General features: G+C 38.3%; 2 protein-coding genes across 3 annotated transcripts; both read left to right on the top strand.

The window, feature by feature from the left end:
* The first annotated feature begins 257 nt into the window (after positions 1–257).
* On the top strand, positions 258–8819 carry LOC143856199 (sarcolemmal membrane-associated protein). 2 transcript variants are annotated; one of them, XM_077366332.1, is made up of 5 exons: positions 258–411; positions 5666–6269; positions 6944–7080; positions 7181–7296; positions 8073–8819. In XM_077366332.1, the coding sequence occupies exons 2-5, from the start codon at positions 5686–5688 to the stop codon at positions 8514–8516; spliced, it is 1281 nt and encodes a 426-aa protein (XP_077222447.1). In that variant the 5' UTR covers positions 258–411; positions 5666–5685; the 3' UTR covers positions 8517–8819. The 2 variants fall into 2 exon arrangements, with proteins under 2 accessions (XP_077222447.1, XP_077222448.1); XM_077366333.1 differs by having other exon boundaries at positions 288–411; positions 5670–6269.
* Positions 8820–11053: 2234 nt separating this feature from the next.
* On the top strand, positions 11054–18909 carry TAFII15 (TBP-associated factor II 15). Its single transcript, XM_077366673.1, has 6 exons — positions 11054–11246; positions 11337–11401; positions 16357–16419; positions 17963–18020; positions 18130–18180; positions 18565–18909. The coding sequence occupies exons 1-6, from the start codon at positions 11163–11165 to the stop codon at positions 18643–18645; spliced, it is 402 nt and encodes a 133-aa protein (XP_077222788.1). The 5' UTR covers positions 11054–11162; the 3' UTR covers positions 18646–18909.
* Positions 18910–19841: the final 932 nt, after the last annotated feature.

The raw sequence follows: 19841 nt of genomic DNA, 5'->3' as shown, positions 1-19841 counted from the left end.
TTATGCAATGGCGCCCTTGCATCTATCATTCCTCTTATTTTTTATTTTGTTTAGGGTGATGATAAATTTGCACCCTATATAGGATGATTCACACCTATAACGTAATTTGACGTAAAAAGGCGTTAAAGTCTGCCATAATTCATGTTACCAGGGGTGCGAATCATCATACAGTGGGTGCGAATTTATCAGGTCCCTTTTTTTTTTCTTTTGCCTTGATCAAAGACACGAGCAAGTACACACGTGCCGTAAGTGGGTGGGCTCTAGACTAAAGAGGGTGAAACTGAAAACTGAAAACCCCAAAGTTGAGCAAATCCGCACCCTTTATCTAGCACCCCAAAACGAGCTTTCTTTCTTTCCGAGGTGAACAGATTCGTTTTTGCAAATCTCAAGCGAAATCGAAACCCTAAACCCGTAAGTCTCTCTCTCTCTCTCTCTACAGGCTTTTCATTATTCAATTATCGTTAGGGTTTCAGGTGTTTATCTTGTATCTATAGGGCTTTAGTATCTGAGAGAAAGAGTCTGGCTTTCTATCATTTTAGGGTTAGGGTTTGTTGGTTACGATGTTTCTAGGGTTTATCATCAATCCTACCTCTTACATTTATAATTATTGTTTCAACGAGAAATAGAATGAGAAAACTTAGATTTTTTTTTGTTCCATTACCCATGTGGATGTTCAGATGTTAGGGTTTGTGTAGTATAAGTAGATATCCTATCTTCTTCTTCTTCTTTTTTAGTTTTGATCTTTTTAATGTATGTTCTTACATTTCTTTTTATTTTTTAGATTAACAGATGCACCCAATTTGCCATTCAGAAGGGAAAAAAAAAAAGAAAGATGCACCCAATTAGTGATTTTCTTTATTTTCTTGTATTTCCCTATTATCTTCCTGGTGTTTTGTCATCCTTTAATTTATGGGTTGTTCTTAGAACTCAATAACTTTTATTGTGATTGCCCATTCGGGCTCTAATCAGACTTTAGTTCTGAAGGAATGTTTAACAGCTCATGACCTGGCCTTATCTGTGTTATCCACTTTCACTGGTTTTCAGCTTAAATCCCCCTTGGTTTGATCATTTGGGTTTTCATCGTCATTGTTTATGCCTATGTGATATAGTTTTGCCATGAGTTTGTTTGATTCAGGCACAGTTTGCAGTTGAGCTGTTATCTACTTTACTGCTTTAGTATATGTCTCTGTTCTAATCAATTTGATAATTTCTGTCTGAATTAAAGATTAATATTTTGTGAAATAATATGTTAATTATGGTTTATTATTAGAATGCCAATCGAGTCTTATTACAGGTTGGATGAAAGGACAAACTGACAAAGAAAATATGATTTAAAAAGTAATGTATTACCTTCAGAAGTTAAACGGCTAAAGTATTACTGAATGAATGAAGCTTGTACTCTTAGCAAGTAGTTATGCACTTATTGCCGACCAGATCAACTTCTACCAATTACTTTTAAGCCCAAACTGATGTGTCTCTTGAACCATTAAATAAGGAGTTGGCTCCTGTCCGTTCTTTGTGCCCATACGACAATGGCAAAAATCAGCATGACTCAGTAATTCTTGTCTTGAAATATGTTGGAAGCTATGATTTAGCTGACACTTTGAATTTATTGTTGACACACGTGTCGTCACTCCTTCCGACACTTTTAAATGTACCAATAGAAGTGTCAGACATAATGTGGGCGTATCAACTCGTTTTTTGTACCGTGTGAAGTGTGACATTCTGTTTTATTATTGAATATTGTATTTACCTCTTTTATTATTAATTCTTCTTCTATTGTAAACCCTTCTTTTAGCCAAATATTGAAGTATTCATTTCTCTCAATGAATCAAGACAATTATCTCCGATTTGGCTAAAGCAGAGTCATAGTTACCTCCCTTAGTTTGGGCCTTAGTTGCTCAGGTTTGCTTAAAATTGTGTTTGAGATCACAAATTGGAGCCTAACATGTTGGAAAATGGTATGCTTGCATCTGGTTTTGGAATAATTTGTACTTAGGTACCATTCAAAAAGAAAAAAAATCTGTACATAGGTGCATGCATATTCACATTTGTGCTAATGGTGAATTAAAGCGCGATTGATTCACAAACTAGCTTAGTCAATTGAACATTTTGAAAATGAGCTAAGTGGCCCCCTAAGAGGCTATTGACATTACTTAATTGGCAATTTGCAAATTGTAGATCTGAATCCAAGCCGTGTATACCAATCAGGCAAAGTGGTACATTAACCCCCAGATCTCAGGGTAGTGGTTATTTACAAAAAATATTCGATCGACGCTCTGATACCAATCTAAGAGTCAATGGGTAACTTCTCAATTACAATTGTCAACAAGACACCTCAAATATGGAATCAAATAAAAGAGTAGTTACTGCTGAAAATCATAACAACTAAATTTTCTAGGATAACAAATCAAAAGGATGAAAATATGCTGCAAAAATGGATTTAATCTAGGTTTAACTATAATCGTAGAGCAAACCCCATGAAAATTTGGGTGAATATTACTGTAGAAATCTTCAAAAAATTGGAGTCTTAATCTTCCAAAAAAAAAAACCATAATTGCTAACTGAGCTCCAATCCTAGATCGCAAACAATGGGTTTCCGCCCCTCTTTTGCTTCAATCCTGGGTCAAAATCTGAGTAAAAATTAGGGTTGCGGGCAATCTAGTTCTTGCGATCAAAATTGGGCCGCAATTAGAATCTGGCTGCGAAGTTACACTGCATCAGGTGGATTGGACAAGGTACCTCTATGGTATGGATTCTTAAAACTGAGGATATTGGGATAAATTTCTAATACCACATTAGTGAAATTATGGAAATGTGCAAGAACTAATCCTTCAAAAACAAAATGAGCAAGAACTAATTAGAAGTCAATGAACAATATTGAAGTAATCTAATCATGCATTAGTATCAGTACTATACAATTGACCTATCAAAAAGTAAAAGTACTATAACATTTATGATCTAAACAAATAAAAAACAAATCAATGTGTGGTTAAATTATATTAATTTTAAATTTGTTTCTCTATAAAGTCTATGGTGTCTTCTTTAACCACAAGTGTGACTAGACAAAGACACAACTCCTCAAATTTTTTTTTGAATGGTAGTGTGTGTGTGTGTGTGTGTGTGAGGAAAAAGGATCTCTCTGGACCAAGAGAGATACAATAAGTGATGAAATAGCATGAAAAGCCAAATAGCAGACTCTCATGGAGGAATTCCTCAAATTTTTTATTAATTAATCAAGAGATAAAAGGATCTGATTTTTCATCCTAAGCATTAATGCACAGATCTATTATGGGTATCATAAACTGAGCCATATTTGAATTGTTTGGAAAATAGGAAAGCAAATAGGATTTTATTTTTGGAATAATGAGTATCCCTTACCCCTGGTCAATTATTCTTATCCGATACTCGTATACTCCAGACTTTTGAAGGATCCGAGTATCATAGATGCCAATACATTAGGTTAATAACAACCACACTTTATCTTAATTTTTGTATAATAGTCCATCCAATTTACTCAATGCGCTTTTTCTTAAAAAGATGGAACATTTCCTTTCATGGTAAGTTTAGTACCAGATTTATATAGCTGCAATTCTGCAATGTTGTCCATGATTTTGTTGATAATTCTAAAAGTTCTATTATGAGTGCAGATGCTGATTGGTGCATTTGGTATTTGTTTTTATTTTGAAATTCCAAGTTCTTTACTTTCTGTTTTTACAATTCCCTCTTTTATTTAGGGAAATGACTTCAACACAAACATGTTTTGATACATGACGCTCATGTTTCTTGTCTTTTATATTTAAAGAGCTGTAAAAGGGTTATATTGCTGAAGTATGGTATGGGTGTCTAGTAGGACATGGATATGGATACTTAGACATGGTAACTTCTGAAGAAGAAGGTACATGGGTATGAACAATTTCATTTCGTACTCATTTTTATATTTAATTTGTTAGATGCATACTTAAAAGAGAGAACGGTTCCTACACATATGTGTAGATAAGTTATCTACACACTAGCTTAAAATACAGTGGGGGCCACATTATTTGGGTGATCCAAACCATTCATTTTTAAGGCCCTCACATAGATAGGGTGTCCACAAAAAATCAGATCCATAGGATCATCCTAACCATTCGAACTGTGGAGGCAAAAAATGGACTAATTTGTGAAGGTTTAAAGACATCCATTTTACCTCCACAAATCGTAGGGTTGGGATGATCCTATGGATCTGATTTTTTGTAGACACCCTATCTATGTGAGGGCCTTTAAAATGGATGGCTTGGATCACCCAAACAATGTGGGCCCCCACTGTGTTTTAAGCTAGTGTGTAGAGAACTCTCTACACATATGTGAAGGAACCGTTTTCTCTACTTAAAATGTTAAATATGAAAGTTTGTAAATGTTTGTGTAGGTTGGCAGAAGTAATGGGTTTTCATTTAATGGAGAACTAAACAAGTCACAATTCAAAAACTTACATGGTCATGTTATTAATTTAAATTAAATATTATAATTAAAAAAATTAAGCTAAATATTAATATCAGTACCTCCTTGGTCTTGCTGTTCTTCTTCTTTTTTTATGTTTTTTGTGGTATTCATTTAAGTTAAATATTAATATCAGTACCTCGGTCTTGCTGTTCTTCTCCTTTTGTTTTATGATATTTTCATCATCATTTTAAAAAAATGTAAGTTAAATATTTTTACTGTTTGGTATAGGGTGTGACGTAAAGAGTGGGCTAATATTGGTACACGATCATGTGAATGGGACACATTTCGAAGTGTCGGGAGTTTGTTCTTTTTATGATAAATGAAGGAATCTTATGTAAAATTGAAATGTACAAGAAAAAATATTAATCAAGAACGATTAGAGCTTGCCCACCAAGCAATTCTGGGACAGCCCCTCCCTAGCTAAAAGAATCCTTAAAGGGCACATCATATTCCCTGAGAGAGAGCATTTGCTTCTCTCTCGTATATGCTGTTAACCAATCTGATCGGTCTAACCATAAAATCCTCTTACCAGTCTTCTTCCATCTCATTCTTGGGAATAAGTCTGTGTGTGCGTAAAATAGCCTTTTTTCTGTTATATATTTAATTGTGAAGCCTTGATCTTCACTCCTTTTTATCTAACTAGGCTTTGTAGAGATTAGCTTACATATCTTACCAAAATTTCTGTATGAATTTCCAGTAATGACTCTTAATGGGATTTGATACCCCACGTCTTCGTTTTTTCTTTACTCTATGCGTGACTTTATCATCCATCAAGAGGAGTGAGTAACTATAAATGCCATATTTAAATTATAGAGACCCTTGAGAACTGCAATGAAAGAAAGCCAACCTTTGCTACTTCTAGAAGTTTAGCTCTCTTATGTGTTTATGTTCGAATTACTTTGTCCCTTTCCACCACAGTGTCCCTCTATGATAAGACTGGGTCAGCATTTGGCAATAGACAGAATTGTATTAATGGAAGTGGATTTAGTGTCAGGCTGGGTTCCATGTATGACATGACTTCTAAATAATTGTAGTGTTCCCCTCAATCTTTTGACATAGAAGTTATGCTGTCCCAGATGATGATGGGACTCTCACTGCAGCTGCTTTATTTTTTTACTTAACAAGAAAAGAAAGAAAAACTAACTCTCTTATTCGGCTGTTTCCATTTTTCTCTTAATCAAAGGTAGTACTTTCTCGATTGACATGGGAAGTAAAGGTCGTATGCCACCTCCCCATCTTAGGCGGCCTCTTACTGGTCCGGGCATGATGCACCCGGACGCATTTGGTGCTGGCATGATTCACCCTGACGCATTTGGTCCTGGCATCCGTGCACCGGGCGGCTATCCTTTCGATATGCTGCCTCCTCCCGAACTCATGGAACAGAAAGCCGCAGCTCAACACGTGGAAATGCAGAGACTTGCAACAGAGAATCAAAGGCTTGCCGCCACTCATGCGGCGCTGAGGCACGAGCTAGCTGCCGCCCAACAAGAGTTGCAGAGATTGCAAGCCCACATGGGTGCCATGAAGAATGAAAGAGAACAAGTGATGAGAGGTCTTATGGATAAGATATCAAAGATGGAAGTTGATCTACAAGCTGCGGAACCCCTTAAAATGGAGTTGCAACAGGCTCGAAATGATGCCCAAAGTTTGATTTCTGCCAGACAGGAACTCATTTCTAAAGTGCAACAACTCACTCAGGACCTTCAGAAGAGCCATGCGGATTCTCAGCAAATCCCTGCTTTGATGTCTGAACTTGAGGGTCTTAGACAGGAATATCAGCACTGCAGGTAGTGGATTCTATTTCAGTTGGCTACCGTGAATTTTTTTCTCCTGAAATATTAGCTTACCCAATAGTGAGGGACGGTGGGAGAGGGATAGATACCAGGACTGAGTGAGGATATGGGAAGAAAAGCCTGAAAATCAGGAAACAAAAAACTCGACTCAAAATATGATCAACATTTTCCTTCGCACCCTCATCTCAGTCGTGCCTTCTTAAATCTCTCTCCTCCCACCCACCCAACCCCTCTCTCACCACTTGCAGACACTAAGGGGCCGTTTGGATACGTGGACTTTAGAATCTTGGATATGCTCAAAATCCTGGAGGGGAGACGAGAGAAGGAGACCGTCCGTCGTTTTCTGTTTTCTCGCCCTTCTTTCCGTCGTGCGAGAGAGTAGGAGATCGTCCCTTGTTTCCAGGTTTAAGAAATCTCAGGATGGGGGAGAGATTTCTAAAACCGGGATTTCTTACTTAAAAATCCAGGATAATGGATTGTAAAATTCAGAATTTCACACCACTTTCAAACTAGAACATGGATTCTAATCCATGTATCCAAACTGCCCCTAATTTATCAGGAAAAAAAAAATTCCTGGCTGCCAGACATGGCCTAAATGTTTCTACTTACCAGATCTGTTGTCGCATTAGAGGTGCGCACATTCATGTTGGTGTTTTTTTGTTTTGTAGGGCTACATATGACTATGAAAAGAAATTATACAACGACCACCTCGAGACACTTCAGGTGATGGAGAAGAACTATATTTCTATGGCAAGAGAGGTTGAAAAGCTTCGAGCAGAGTTGACTAATACTGAGAGAAGAAGTGGTATCTACTCCTAAAGGACTTACTTTTCCTATAAAGTTTTCTTTATCCTGTTCCATTTTTGGATTGTAAAGATGGTTCATGTATGGAAATTTTGATACAGGTGGGTCGTATGGGGTTGCTAGTGCATACAAGGAAAATGATACTCCTGGGCATCATCCTGTCGGACAAAGTGCTTTAGGACAAAGTGCTTACGAGGACAGCTATGGAGTTCCTCAGGTATGGTATCATCCTTCAGCTTCTTCTCTTTGGGTTGCACAATTTGTCTGTTCAAGTTTTAAACTCACCAGAGAAGAAAAGATGGAAATTCTTTACTGCCAATGGAGGAAAATCAGTGGAAAATCTTCAGGGTTGTTACCCTAATTCATTTCCTTTGCTCTTTGGATTGTGAACCTCTGAAACCTTAAGCACAGATAGGTCACCTGCAAAAGTGACATTGTTAGTGTGTGCTTGCAGTCAGCGCACGTATGCAGATCTCAAACTCTTTAGAATCAGCCCTTTGATAATGACACAGCCCAAATTTCTAGATGAATATCAAACTCATGCTGGCCTACCCAAATCAGTTAAAATTTAAAACCCAAAAATGCTATTAGATACCGGCCAACTTGGGCAGAAAACCAAGTTGACTCCACTGGGTGGATCAAATCACGTAAGCTTGGGGGGTCGGGGAGGGGTGGGGGTGGCAGGGTGGGGGTATGGAGCATCTAACTAGTTGTGGTCCAACTTTAAAAAGTTTAAACTCTCTTATTTTCTGTTGGGATTTGCTAGGGACCATCGCAAAAGGCATTTCACGGAATGTCTGTTGCATGAGAGAGCAACCACCTTATGTTTAATGACAAAAATCTGTTGAAAAGTGCGCCTATGTGGCTGCTCTCTCATGCCACAGACGTCCCGCAAAATGCCTTATGCGATGGTCCCTAGAAAATCCCTTTTCTGTTTTATTAGGCGCAATCTACAGGCACCTGACTAATATGTGTTCATTGGTCTCCACATAGGGTCGTGTTCCCCCTCAAGGCGGTACTGCCTCTTATGGCGGGGTTCCTCCTCAAGGCGGTACTGCCTCTTATGGTGGGGTTCCTCCTGGAGCGGCTCCCGCCCGAGCTGGATACGATGCAAATCCCAGAGGAGCAGCTGCTGGATACGATGCATCCGCAAGAGGAGGGGCTGGATATGATGCACCACCGGCCAGAGGAGGGGCTGGATATGAGGCACCCGCCAGGGGTGGGCCTGGCTATGACGCAGCCAGAGGGCCCACCTATGAGGCACCTAGAGGTACTGGATATGATGCTGCGGCTAGAGCTGCAGGTGGGCCCCAAGCGCCGGTTGTGGCTGGAAATGTGGGCCCGTATGGATCATCTGTGACACCTACTCGTGCTGGAGTACAAGGCGGAGGAGGGTATGAGGCCCCGCCCAGAGGTGGAAACCCCGTTCGTAGATGAGCTTGTGCTTCGTGTTGAGACACCCATATCGAGAGTTCGACGAGTTTCTGGTAAACTGTCTAACTTCTACAACATCTTTTTCTTATCAGCTGGAAATTACTTGCACCATCTTTGTTTTAGAGGATAGTATTCTTTAAATATTCAGCACAGTGAGTAGTTTGTTATCAGGGTTGAAATTGGGAGTGAAAGCTATACTGTGCTGCTCTCTACTCTATGTATTTGTTTTGTTTTATTGTCCACTTTGTTTGCATTGTTGTGGATGTGGGTTTATCGTTTGGTAAAATGCATTCAAGGTCTTTGTTATGGGGTGATGATCAATTCTCTATACTATAACAGCTGCTAGCAAAACGGGTAAAAAAAGGGAGCTCTGAGAGTGAGAATATCAAATTAAGTGGGTAGAAGATATGGGAAGTGCAATGCTTCGGCTTACTCTCACAACTTGAAACCATTTGCTTGGTCGTCTTCATTTGATTGAAACAGGCTAAAATTGCACCATATCTTCCACATCTTACAAATCCAAAGTTCCAAACAAGGGACGAAATCACGACTTCGATTATGTTTGGTTGCTGGATGGCTCCACGGGTGGATGTCGAATAGGGAGTCAAACTGGCTTTCCGTGGAATGGAAGTCAAATGGGATTTTAGGAGTGTATTAAAAACGGGTTGTTTGGTTGTCATGATAAAGTGTGGAAGTTTGGTGGGAAAAGACTCATTTATTGAAGAGTCATTTCAAAATCCCATTTGCTATGTTTGGTTGCTTGTTTTGGAGGGATTGTAGGAGTTTCAAATGCATGAGATCTCCCAGAGATCTCCCCAAAGCATGTTTGGTTGTTATTTACACCTTTGACCACTAGACAACTTCTAGACATCATTATTGGTTTTTATCCTAGGTGGCGCCTACGTGGCGGAGATGTTTCCCCCCATAATCTTCTCCCCTTTTTTTCACAAAAATGGAAAAATTTGTTTGGGGAATTAGGAGAAATTCTTGTCTTATTATTTTTCTCTCTTTCTCTCTCTTACTTTTCTCTCTCTTCCACCTATTTTTTGATAATGACACCCTACATCTTCCGCTAATTTCCTCGAGCAACCAAACACTACTTGCAAATCTCCCTCATAATATTCTCCCCATCTTCCATTCTCTTCCATTCTTGTCTAATTCTCTTTGACTTATTTTTCTCCTATTCTCCCAGCCATCTACAAGCAACCAAACAGAGCTCTAACTTAGATTCCACAAACAAACAAAAACTCCAATTTTATGGTTTACAATTCGGCTCCCGTTTTCCTTCTACGTCAGCAGACAAGGATCCGACAATCCCAGTAGTCAAATGTGCTTTTGAATGAAAAAACCAACCAAAAGTGGTATTGGATTTCAAATCCTGTTCAAATGCTTCAAAAAGTCCTACTTTTTTGGCAACCAAACAGGGTTTTTATTAAAGAAATTTAATTGCCTATAAGGTCCTAACATTTTCCTTCATTGATGATGCGGAGTTCCATAGTCTACTAAATAATGTCTCTACTTTTGCTTCATTTCAATCATGAGAAATATGCTTTTATTACTATCTTCATGATTCTCACGGAATACACTCCCTACTCTAGCAAGGCCTGACTTCATTCTTTAACTTCCATCAAAATTTAAGGGAGATGATATTTTCAACCAACCCCCTGCAGTACACATGCGCCCCCCTTAAAACGTGCGACTTTAACACTTTTTGACGTCAAATCACGTTGAAAGGGTAGGGAGTGTATTCTGTTCCATGGCTAGTGCCCATATCATAAATCAGAGTTCTCCATAGGCAATTTTTATGATTCATCCATTTTATCTGATTAACATAATTACCTCTATTAATTAGAGTCGATGGGACCCATTGAATTACGCTATAGGATGATCCAAACCGTTCATGTGATGGGCCACAACGTAAATAGGTTGTGCCCAAAAAATCATTTCTATAGGATGATCACAACCCTCCGATCTATAGAGAAACTGCATACTATTGAAACCTTATAGATCGGAGGGATAGGATCATCCTATGGAAATGATTTTTGGGGCACAACCTATTTACATTGTGTTCCATCACATGGACGGTTTGGATCATCCTATAATGTGGTCCTTACTGTACTTTTGAAAAATACGGGTCTATAAGGCCTTACAACATATAAAATCTCCATTTCTAGAACATAAAACAAATTTTATGTATATTTTTACGGCGAAAGAAACAGGAGCCTTTACGAACTTGCGGTCCGTTAAAAAATCCTAATCTTATAAGATATTTAAAATTGGTAGATGATTTTTTCGCCCCCTGTAGAATTATGCGCCCCCCTGGTAACGTGAAATTTCATATTTATTCGGGAGGGCCCCATGATTTTTCGGGATGATTTTTTCGCCGCACTGTAGGATAATGCGCCCCCATTTAATGGGGAGACTTTAACGTTTTTAGACGTCAAATCACGTTAAAAGTGGGGCGAATTATCCTACAAGTGGAGCGAAAAAATCATCACCCTTTTTTTCCATGAAATATTTATAGACTCACTTAACGCGACTTGTCTCTCTTGTTCTCGTTTTGTTTTTTCAAGTGATCTCAAAACCCTGAAAACCCTAAAAACCCTAACTCTAGGGTTTTCGTAGATCTTTTTGTGATCATAATCAGCCATGAATTCTTCAGGAGAAGGCAGACACGACGATGATTCTGCGCTTTCCGACTTTCTCTCTTCTCTCATGGATTACACCCCAACTGTACATCACAAATCCTCTTCTTTTTTTTTCTCAATTTTCCGTTCTATCTCTCAATTTCGCCCTAATTTTCTTTTCTTTTCTCTTTTACAGATCCCAGATGAACTGGTAGAGCATTACCTTGCAAGGAGTGGGTTCCAATGCCCAGATGTTCGATTGTCGGTATTTCTTTCCTTTCTCTCTTCATTTAGCTATATTCCTCTGTTTCCTGATTTGGGTCTTCTTAAATTATTTATTTTGTTTTGTTCTTGTTGAACAAATATGGTTGAGGGAGATAGGTAATAACAGAGAGCTAGGTTGTTGTTATGTTAAAAAATTGGGTTCAATTGGTTGGTTCCTCGCATTCTGATTGGAATTATTTGGAAGAAAACGAAATTGGGGGTAGAGAGAAGCAAGGTTTTGAATTTCGACCGAAGACCGAAATTTTGGATTTCGTTCAAGACCGAAACCAAAATGGGCGAAATTTGGGGCGAAATTTTAGTTAAAATATTAATTTTTATTTGTTTACAAAATTTCGGCGTAAATTTCGGCCCAAAAAAGTGACATATCACGCCTTTCTACCAAATTTAGCCTGAAATTTCGGTCTCGGATAGGACCGAAGTTCATGCCAAAACCGAAATTTAAAACCTTGGAGAGAAGAGAACTGATTTTAGGTAGGAGGGAGGGCTCCCATACCGTTGATAGTCTTAGTTTTGCAGCGGAAATAGAACATACAAATCTAACCTGGTCATTGGCTAAGTGTATTTCTTTTGAGTAGTGGCCACATGGCCTCTCACGATTGGAAAGTGATGTAGTGCCAACATGGCAGCCATGTCAAGCCTAGGTGTTTTTGGTGGAGTTCCAAGGTGCATTCCTGCAGTAATATTGCTGGCCTGTTTTTGAATCTCTTTTTTGGACCTCTAAATGCTAAAATTATGGAAAGTGGCAAACTACAAAGTTGTAGGTCTCTTTTAGATCTTTCCAACAAGTATTTGTGCTCGAAAATTGGACAAGAGGGTAGAAAGTTATTGCAGTTTTTGTGGACTGTGTCTGTGGGTTCCCAAAACAGTCAAAGTTAGTGAGTTTCAATGCAATTAATGTTATGTTAGTCCCTAAGCTAGCTAGTGGAGGAGCTTGAACGAATTTGCTTTGGTTTTCTTTTATTTAAAGAGTTAGAAACCATCTTTAAAGGGGATTTTGGATGTTGATTAACTTATGTAATTCATGGAATATCAATTGGGTTGAGCTTTGCTCCCATTTTCTTCTTCTCTCTAAGTTGTGTTCTTGATTTCTAATTTCTCTTCTTATTCCCTCTTAAGCACCCGCATTAGAAAGAGAGTTAGTTGCGGTATATGCGGCAAAGTGGGGGGTGAAACAATAGGCTAGCACATATACACACACACAATAGATCAACCTAAGGAAATCATCTAAGAGAAAACTCCCTAAAATCAGCTAAGCATTGCCCCCATTAAACCATCATCTTATTCTCCTTTCAAAAATAGTGGTATCAGAGCATTTGGGCATCCGGTTCTTTTGCCGGCTTTATTTTCAAGAGATTATTGCCGCCTTTGAGTTCCTTTGACTTCCTCACCGGAGAAGGAACTGGTCATACTATTGCCGAAGAATCGAACGGCCAAATCACCTCATTCGTTGCATTAACCTCTTTAAGTTTTTGGTTCTCAAGGCTGCACCTAGAAACACTATCCTCTTCAGCCGTGACTGATGACCCGCAGCTGATCGGCACCCTCTAGTTTTTTTTCCTTCATCACCATACGACTTTCATCCGTATTCACTGCTTACACGAAAACTAGGTTCTGCCTTTCTTCTTTTCTGGTTTTATTTTGCATATAAAATAGGTGGGGAAAAGTTTAACGTAAGAGAGTAAACTGAACTTCTTTGTCAGGAATTACTGACAGCATAAAAAAAATGCAAGATACATCGAGGTGGTCGTGTGAGGTACCAAAGGGCACCAGCACGTCTCTCAAAGTATAGGGTTTATGAGTGCACTCTTTAAAAAATTGATATTTGAGTATGGGTATTATACTATTATATCCTTTGGTAGAATTTTCAAGAGTGCACATGCATTTATTGGGAAACTTGTGGAGGGAAAATTACTGTCTTATAGATGGTATCTTAATTGGTGCACCTTACCCTATAAAATTTTATTTTGTCTTTCCTATACTATTCCCCTGTTTCTTATTCATACATTCTCTCATCATATCGATTCATCCTTTTATGATGCCAGGCGATACTGAATTTCAATATCACTTTTATATGGCACTTAGTTGGTGATGTCTTGCTTTATGAAAGGGATTAGCTGATTAGGAATAGGATGTATGTGTAATATGACTAGTTATCTAGGATCTGTGATGTGTTGAGGTACAGCTATTGCATTTTCTGGGTTGCAAGTTTGAATAAGAATTGACAATTGATCATCTCCACGACAGTGACTTGTGCTTTATTCAGGACAGACATATTATGTTTTTTGTCTACTAAATGTTGGTGGATCATCCACTCATCCTCTGTTCTTTTGCAGCCAAATTGTGTCGTTCTCTCCTCCCTTTATTTGGTGTGGTACAGCCGTGTGGGCGTCAAGTGGTCTGCCCCATCTAGAGCTGGATTTTGCTTCATCTTGGTCACAAATTTGTGTTCTATTTGAAAAGAGTAGAATAACACAAGTATAGGACTTTAGGAACATATGGTGGGTAGTGGTTTGAAGGAATTTCATGAGATTAAAAGTGAGGATATTTAAAGTATTGGAAAGTCAACTTGGAAGTGTCCACCAAGTTGGATCCTAACTTCAAACTTCGATCAATGCTGACTTATTGATCCAGGTTGACCGGAATATAGGAATTATTTGAGATAGTATGGGCAACATTATATTGGTTTGTTCTGGTATCTTGGTGTTAAGGATTCATGCAAGCTAAAACTTTAGCTCTTCTACAATGAATATTATTGGGTGAACTAGGACAAGGGAGATCTTTTGGGGCTTCTTAAGTGAGGATATCCTTAAAAATAAGAAGCTCTTCCACAATGAATATTTTTAGATGCACTAGTACAAGGGAGGTATTTTGGGGCTTCTAAGTTGAGGATATCCTTAGAAATCGGAAGTTGGTAACCATGAGTAAAGTAACTATATTAAGAATGGATCCTAGATGGTGCACGCCTCCCCATAAATCCATTTAACTCAACCTTAATGGATGCTCTCATGGTAATCTGGACCCAGAGAGAATCATAAACATATCCAGACCAATTGGAATAGTGGGTTCAAGTGAAATTGAATTGAGGACCCTCCCTGTCCGCGCTTATTCAAAGAGGAATTATCTGATTGTTGATATTTGAAGAGGATCAGATGAATTTGATATGGTGGAGTGGACTAATAGATTATTGCCGTGGATATGAAGACCAGTGAGTTTCATTTTGGAAATGCTTTACTTCACCCAGGAAACCCCTCATCTTTTATTTGTATTTTTAAGATCAGCAAATGATTTGGTGGACTGCCTAGCTAGAGAGGGTAAGGAAAGGGATACCTTGACTATTGACAATACAATTTAATGTAGACCACCGCTTACTGCAGCTTTAGATTTTTTTTGAAGAAAGATAATATTTATTAAATAAAAGAGATTACAACTTCAGGGGGTAGAGACCGCCCCATATACAAGGTATCTCTAGAAGCTCCCAATTTAGCCAGGCAATCAGCCAAATTGTTGGCACTTCTAGGTATGAGAGAAAAAGAGAAAGCACCATGCATACAAAGATCTCTAATCTCATTCAATAGATTGGAAAATCTCCACGGATCGTCTTTAATCCCTTTGACCACAACACAATGTTGGATGAATCACTTTCCACTTCCAAACTCTCTTCCATCTAGTTAATGAAGATGGATAATCCCCGGTGGAGCTCTCAGACCTCGGCTTCTGAAGAATCAGCGGTTCCGATAGGTCCAGAAAAAGAGTAAATAATATCACCTATGGAATTCCTAAAAATGCCACCAATACTTACTATGCCTGGGTTGCCAAGGGAGCAACCGTCAATATTGAGTTTAATGACATTTCTTAGGGGGGGGTGTTCCATTTAGCTACTACTTTTGATTTTGGTATGCTACCTATCAAAATAGCATCCCAATTTCTTATAATGATGTCCGCCAAATAGCTGAAAAATGAATCTTGTTGCAGAGCCCAAGAAACCACTGTAAATCTGATATTCCAAGCCATTCGTATGGGAGATGAGACTCTGCCTTCAATGATACGGGAATTCCTCTCCTTCTACATAATCCAGATGATAGCAAAAGGTGTGAGATGCCATAAGCGAACTGAGGACTGTTGTTCTCCAACTCCACAAGTAACTCTCGAACAGAATTAGAGAAAACCCAATCAACCCCGTACCATATGAGAACTTAACCCCAAATGAATGAAGCCGTTTTGCAATGGATGAAAATATGTGAATTGATTCCTCATCCGAATCACACATATAAGATATAACATTTGTTCGCCAAATGAAAATGTCGCGCTATCAACCTATCTTGCGTATTGATTCCATTAAGAATGGTCATCCATTAGAAAGCCTCAACCTATCGTATTGCAGCTTTAGATAGGGTTTTTTTTACTGTACATCTTTGCTTTTTGCTTTTGGAATAACTCAGCCCGTTCTAGCTGTACCTTCTGTTTTACTCAATAAAGTTTTTCATTGTCACTGAAAAGAAAACAATGAATATTAGATTTCTGTTCAGTTTTATAGGGCCAATTGAGATCAAGGGTGATCCATGTTATCAAATGGGTGAGAAGTGAAAATTTCCACGGAGGCTGTCTCTTTGGCTAATTGGGGAGTGTTTAGAGTTCAGACCCTCAGTCCAAATTTATTTTATATTTCTGTTACCGGAGTATTTTTTACAAGTATTTTCACCAGGTTTGAATTAGCTTTCTGATGTCTCTATTTCCGTCTTCCTTCTCTTCCTTCTCTTCACACATCAATGTAGTCATAATTTTACGACATTTAATTTTTTTTATTTCCTTGTGTTTCTGTTGGCATTTCCCCTGTGCTTTCCTTTGGATTTGACGAGCACTTGCCTGTGAGCTTTCCATGTGTAAATTTCCATCTGGATTTATCTGTTACTCTCTTTTTTTTATCTTCACAGAACAAGGCTGGTAGCTGTTGCTACGCAAAAGTTCATTGCCGAGGTTGCAAGTGATGCTCTTCAGTATGTTTCATCTCGTTCTATTTCCAATTTCCATTTATATATGTGAAGTCCATATTTTATATTGTCCAAACAATATTACCCATCTATCATTGTTATTGCTAAGCTTGACCATAAGTTTTAAAACATTCTCATATGAAGATATATGCATGTTTAATGAAGACTGGCTAGTGTGGTTTAGCACATCACGGCACTTACTGAACTCACATTGATACTTTCTTTTTCTGTAGAATTGGTTCTACTTCTACCTATAAATCCATTTTCTTTCCAATGAGATCCTGTTTCAATAAGAACTCCAATTATTACCTTTCATTTGTTGAAGAAATGAATATACCCTTCCAATACTGTTGAGTAAATGTCTCACGCTAATAGCTCATGCCTATAAGTAAAACTTTTTATTTTTTTGAAGTGGTAAGTAAAACTTTTTTAACTTTACATCTTTTGATTGATAGAGTTTGTTTTAGAAATCATGAATTTTATAGTGACAAATATTACAGTAAGCAGTCAACCTTCTCCCTTTTCATGTGGGATATCTAGCTCATCTGCATGAGCTAGTTTGTAGTAAACATGGCTAAATTGATTGATCTACTGCTGTGTTTCTCATGCGTGCAGTATCCCATGTTCTGCAGACAAAACAAATTTTATTTGTACTATCATGTAACAGAGGGTGAGCCTTGGCACAACGGTAAGGTTGCTCCATTGTGACCTGGTGGTCACGGGTTCGAGTCATGGAAACAGCCTCTCTGCAAAGCAGGGGTAAGGCTGCGTACATCTAGCCCTCCCCAGGCCCCGCAATGGCGGGAGCCTCGTGCACTGGGCCGCCCTTTTTTTTTTCATGTAACAGAACAAGTGTTCTTATGTCACACATGTGCATATTTTTCCCAAAAAAAAAAAGAGTGAAAGTTGTCCACTTTCTCAATGATCTAAACTATTTATGTGCAAGGCCCATGCGCCAATGTGCCAAAACCTACCCCTATCACATGATTCTAAGTCTCCCATTTGTGACATTAAATGGACGGTTAGGAAGTAGAATAGCAAGAGTCTGAAATCCATCAGGAAAGCCTCCACAAATTGAAGGCTTGGAATAGCCCTATGGGGGTAGATTTTGGTGCATGTCTCATCAATAGCCCTAGAAAATAAATGGTTTGGATCGTTGAACAAGTAAAATCCCCACTTGTGCTTTGCCCCCTCATATTTTTTCTTGGCCAAAATATTTGACAATAATAAATGCAAATCATAAAGTTATAGACATACACTTCAGTTCAAACTTCAAATGGATTGAAGCCAGACACTGTTCTGGTGGTGACACTACAGATAGACCTGCCCATGATTGAAGAAAGGCTATCCTGATGTGCCAACTATGTTGCTGCATTGTGACATGGTGTGTTAGGATTTCCCTTGTAATTACAGCTAAGGTGTTAATGTAGATTATAAGATTGATGCAGCTGAGCCATTCAATTAAGTTAATTTATTTATGTAGATCATTACCGTCTCTCCTTCATCTTCTTAGCATTGATTGAAGCTTACTGTTTGTACTTCTGAACAGGCAGTGCAAGGCAAGGCAGTCAGCAGTAGTTAAAGAAAAGAGAGATAAGCAACAAAAGGTGCAGCAACCATCATTTCATTAATGTATTTGGCAACTTTTAGAACCATTAAATTTTTTTTTTACTTTTAGACAGCTATGTATATACTCTTACCTGAAATTGACAACAGGACAAGCGCTTGATCTTAACAATGGAGGATCTATCTAAGGCGTTGCGCGAGGTGAGCAAATTAAGGCCCTCCATCCTCCAATGCTTGAAATTGTTTAATTTTCTGTTGGGAACTGGTTCAAGTTCAAGAAGTGGCAATTTTAGAGAAGTAAATGTAAAATTTATCATCCTATGCTTACAGCAATATCATAGTAAGCATGGGAAGCAATAGAGATTCTAATTTCCGAGGGGTCTTCATTATTTCATAGGGTTGCAACTTGGGTCGATTGGGAATTTGGGTCGAGCTTTTACTATAAAATTGGGCCGGGTTTGGGTTGATTCAAATTCATTTTTTTAGCAAAAGCTCAACCCAACTCGAACCAAGTTGCACCCTAATAATATTTCTGCATTTTCTTTTCCCATTGAATTGATAATTGACAATTCCCTTTATAAACAGTATGGTGTCAATGTGAAACACCAAGAATATTTTGCGGACAGCCCGACAACAGGGATGGATCCAACTTCAAGAGATGAATAGCCAAGAAGACTCAAATGGACAAAATGCTTCCAAATGGCTGAAATCTGGACAGAGACTGGTTGATCATATGGGGGATGAGATGATCAGCAGTGAACTTTGATTTTTACTGTTTCTTACTGCATTACAAGCATGGATGATTCTTCTGTACTATAATGTCTGAAATACTTCCTAGTTTTAGTAGTTATTTTTGTGTACACTACCGTTCTGTTCTAAGAGAATGTTATTTTATCTTTAAAAAAAATGTTGTTTTTTTATTGTCCCAAACAGCAGGCATAATGTCTAGTGGTTTATCATTTTATCAAAAGAATGAGGGGTATTTTTTTCATTAGAAAATAATTATTAATGTGGTTTTTAGGGATGAAAGTTAGGTCTGGTTTACTATGGCAACATGTTTTTCTAGTCACTTGAGTGTATTTATATGGCTACTCTTCTACCCACTCTGTTTTCTTAGAGTGGTCATTAATGCACTAGAGAGGGCTGTCCCAAGTCTAAAAAGTGATACGCCACGATTTTGAATAAGAGATTTCAAGAAGAAAAAATGGTAGATTCACCTCTTTTTTACTTGGGGCAGCCCTCTCTAGTGTATTTATGACTACTCTTTTACACTAGCGGGGCTGTACCCACACAATCACGAGTACCCCTATTGTGATCCCCGATACAGGAGTAAAAAAAAGGGACAAGCATCCCTATTTTTTTACTTGGGACAAGCATCCCAATTTTTTTACTCCCCGATACAGGAGTAAAAATAGTATATTCACCTCTTTTTTACTTGGGGCAGCCCTCTCTAGTGTATTTATGACTACTCTTTTACACTATCGGGCTATACCTACACAATCACGAGTACCCCTATTGTGATCCCCGGTACAGGAGTAAAAATAGGGACAAGCATCCTTATAAGGCCATAGCCTTCTTTTAAAGATTTGGATCTGGTTCGGATATGGAAAAAGAATTGATAGCTTGTACTTCTGTCGTATCAATTATCATTTCAACGATCAACTTCTCCCATAAGGAAAAAAAAGAGAGGAATATATCACTTCCCTTTCAAGAAATGGCATAAATACTCACTACCATCTGACTACTTATATTCTAATGGATTTATTTCTAAGTGTGAGCATTTGGATCAGTTCTAACTGGCATCAAATAGAAATTTGAAATATTTCATTTGATTGAGCTATAGAATTAAAGACTAGGGCATT

This window comes from Tasmannia lanceolata, unplaced genomic scaffold (genome assembly GCF_043159265.1).
Source record: "Tasmannia lanceolata isolate RefF3 unplaced genomic scaffold, GAP_Taslan_0.1 ptg000023l, whole genome shotgun sequence".
NCBI lineage: Eukaryota > Viridiplantae > Streptophyta > Magnoliopsida > Canellales > Winteraceae > Tasmannia > Tasmannia lanceolata.
Note: the sequence above shows the minus strand (reverse complement) of the source record. Positions and strands in the feature narration are given on the sequence as shown.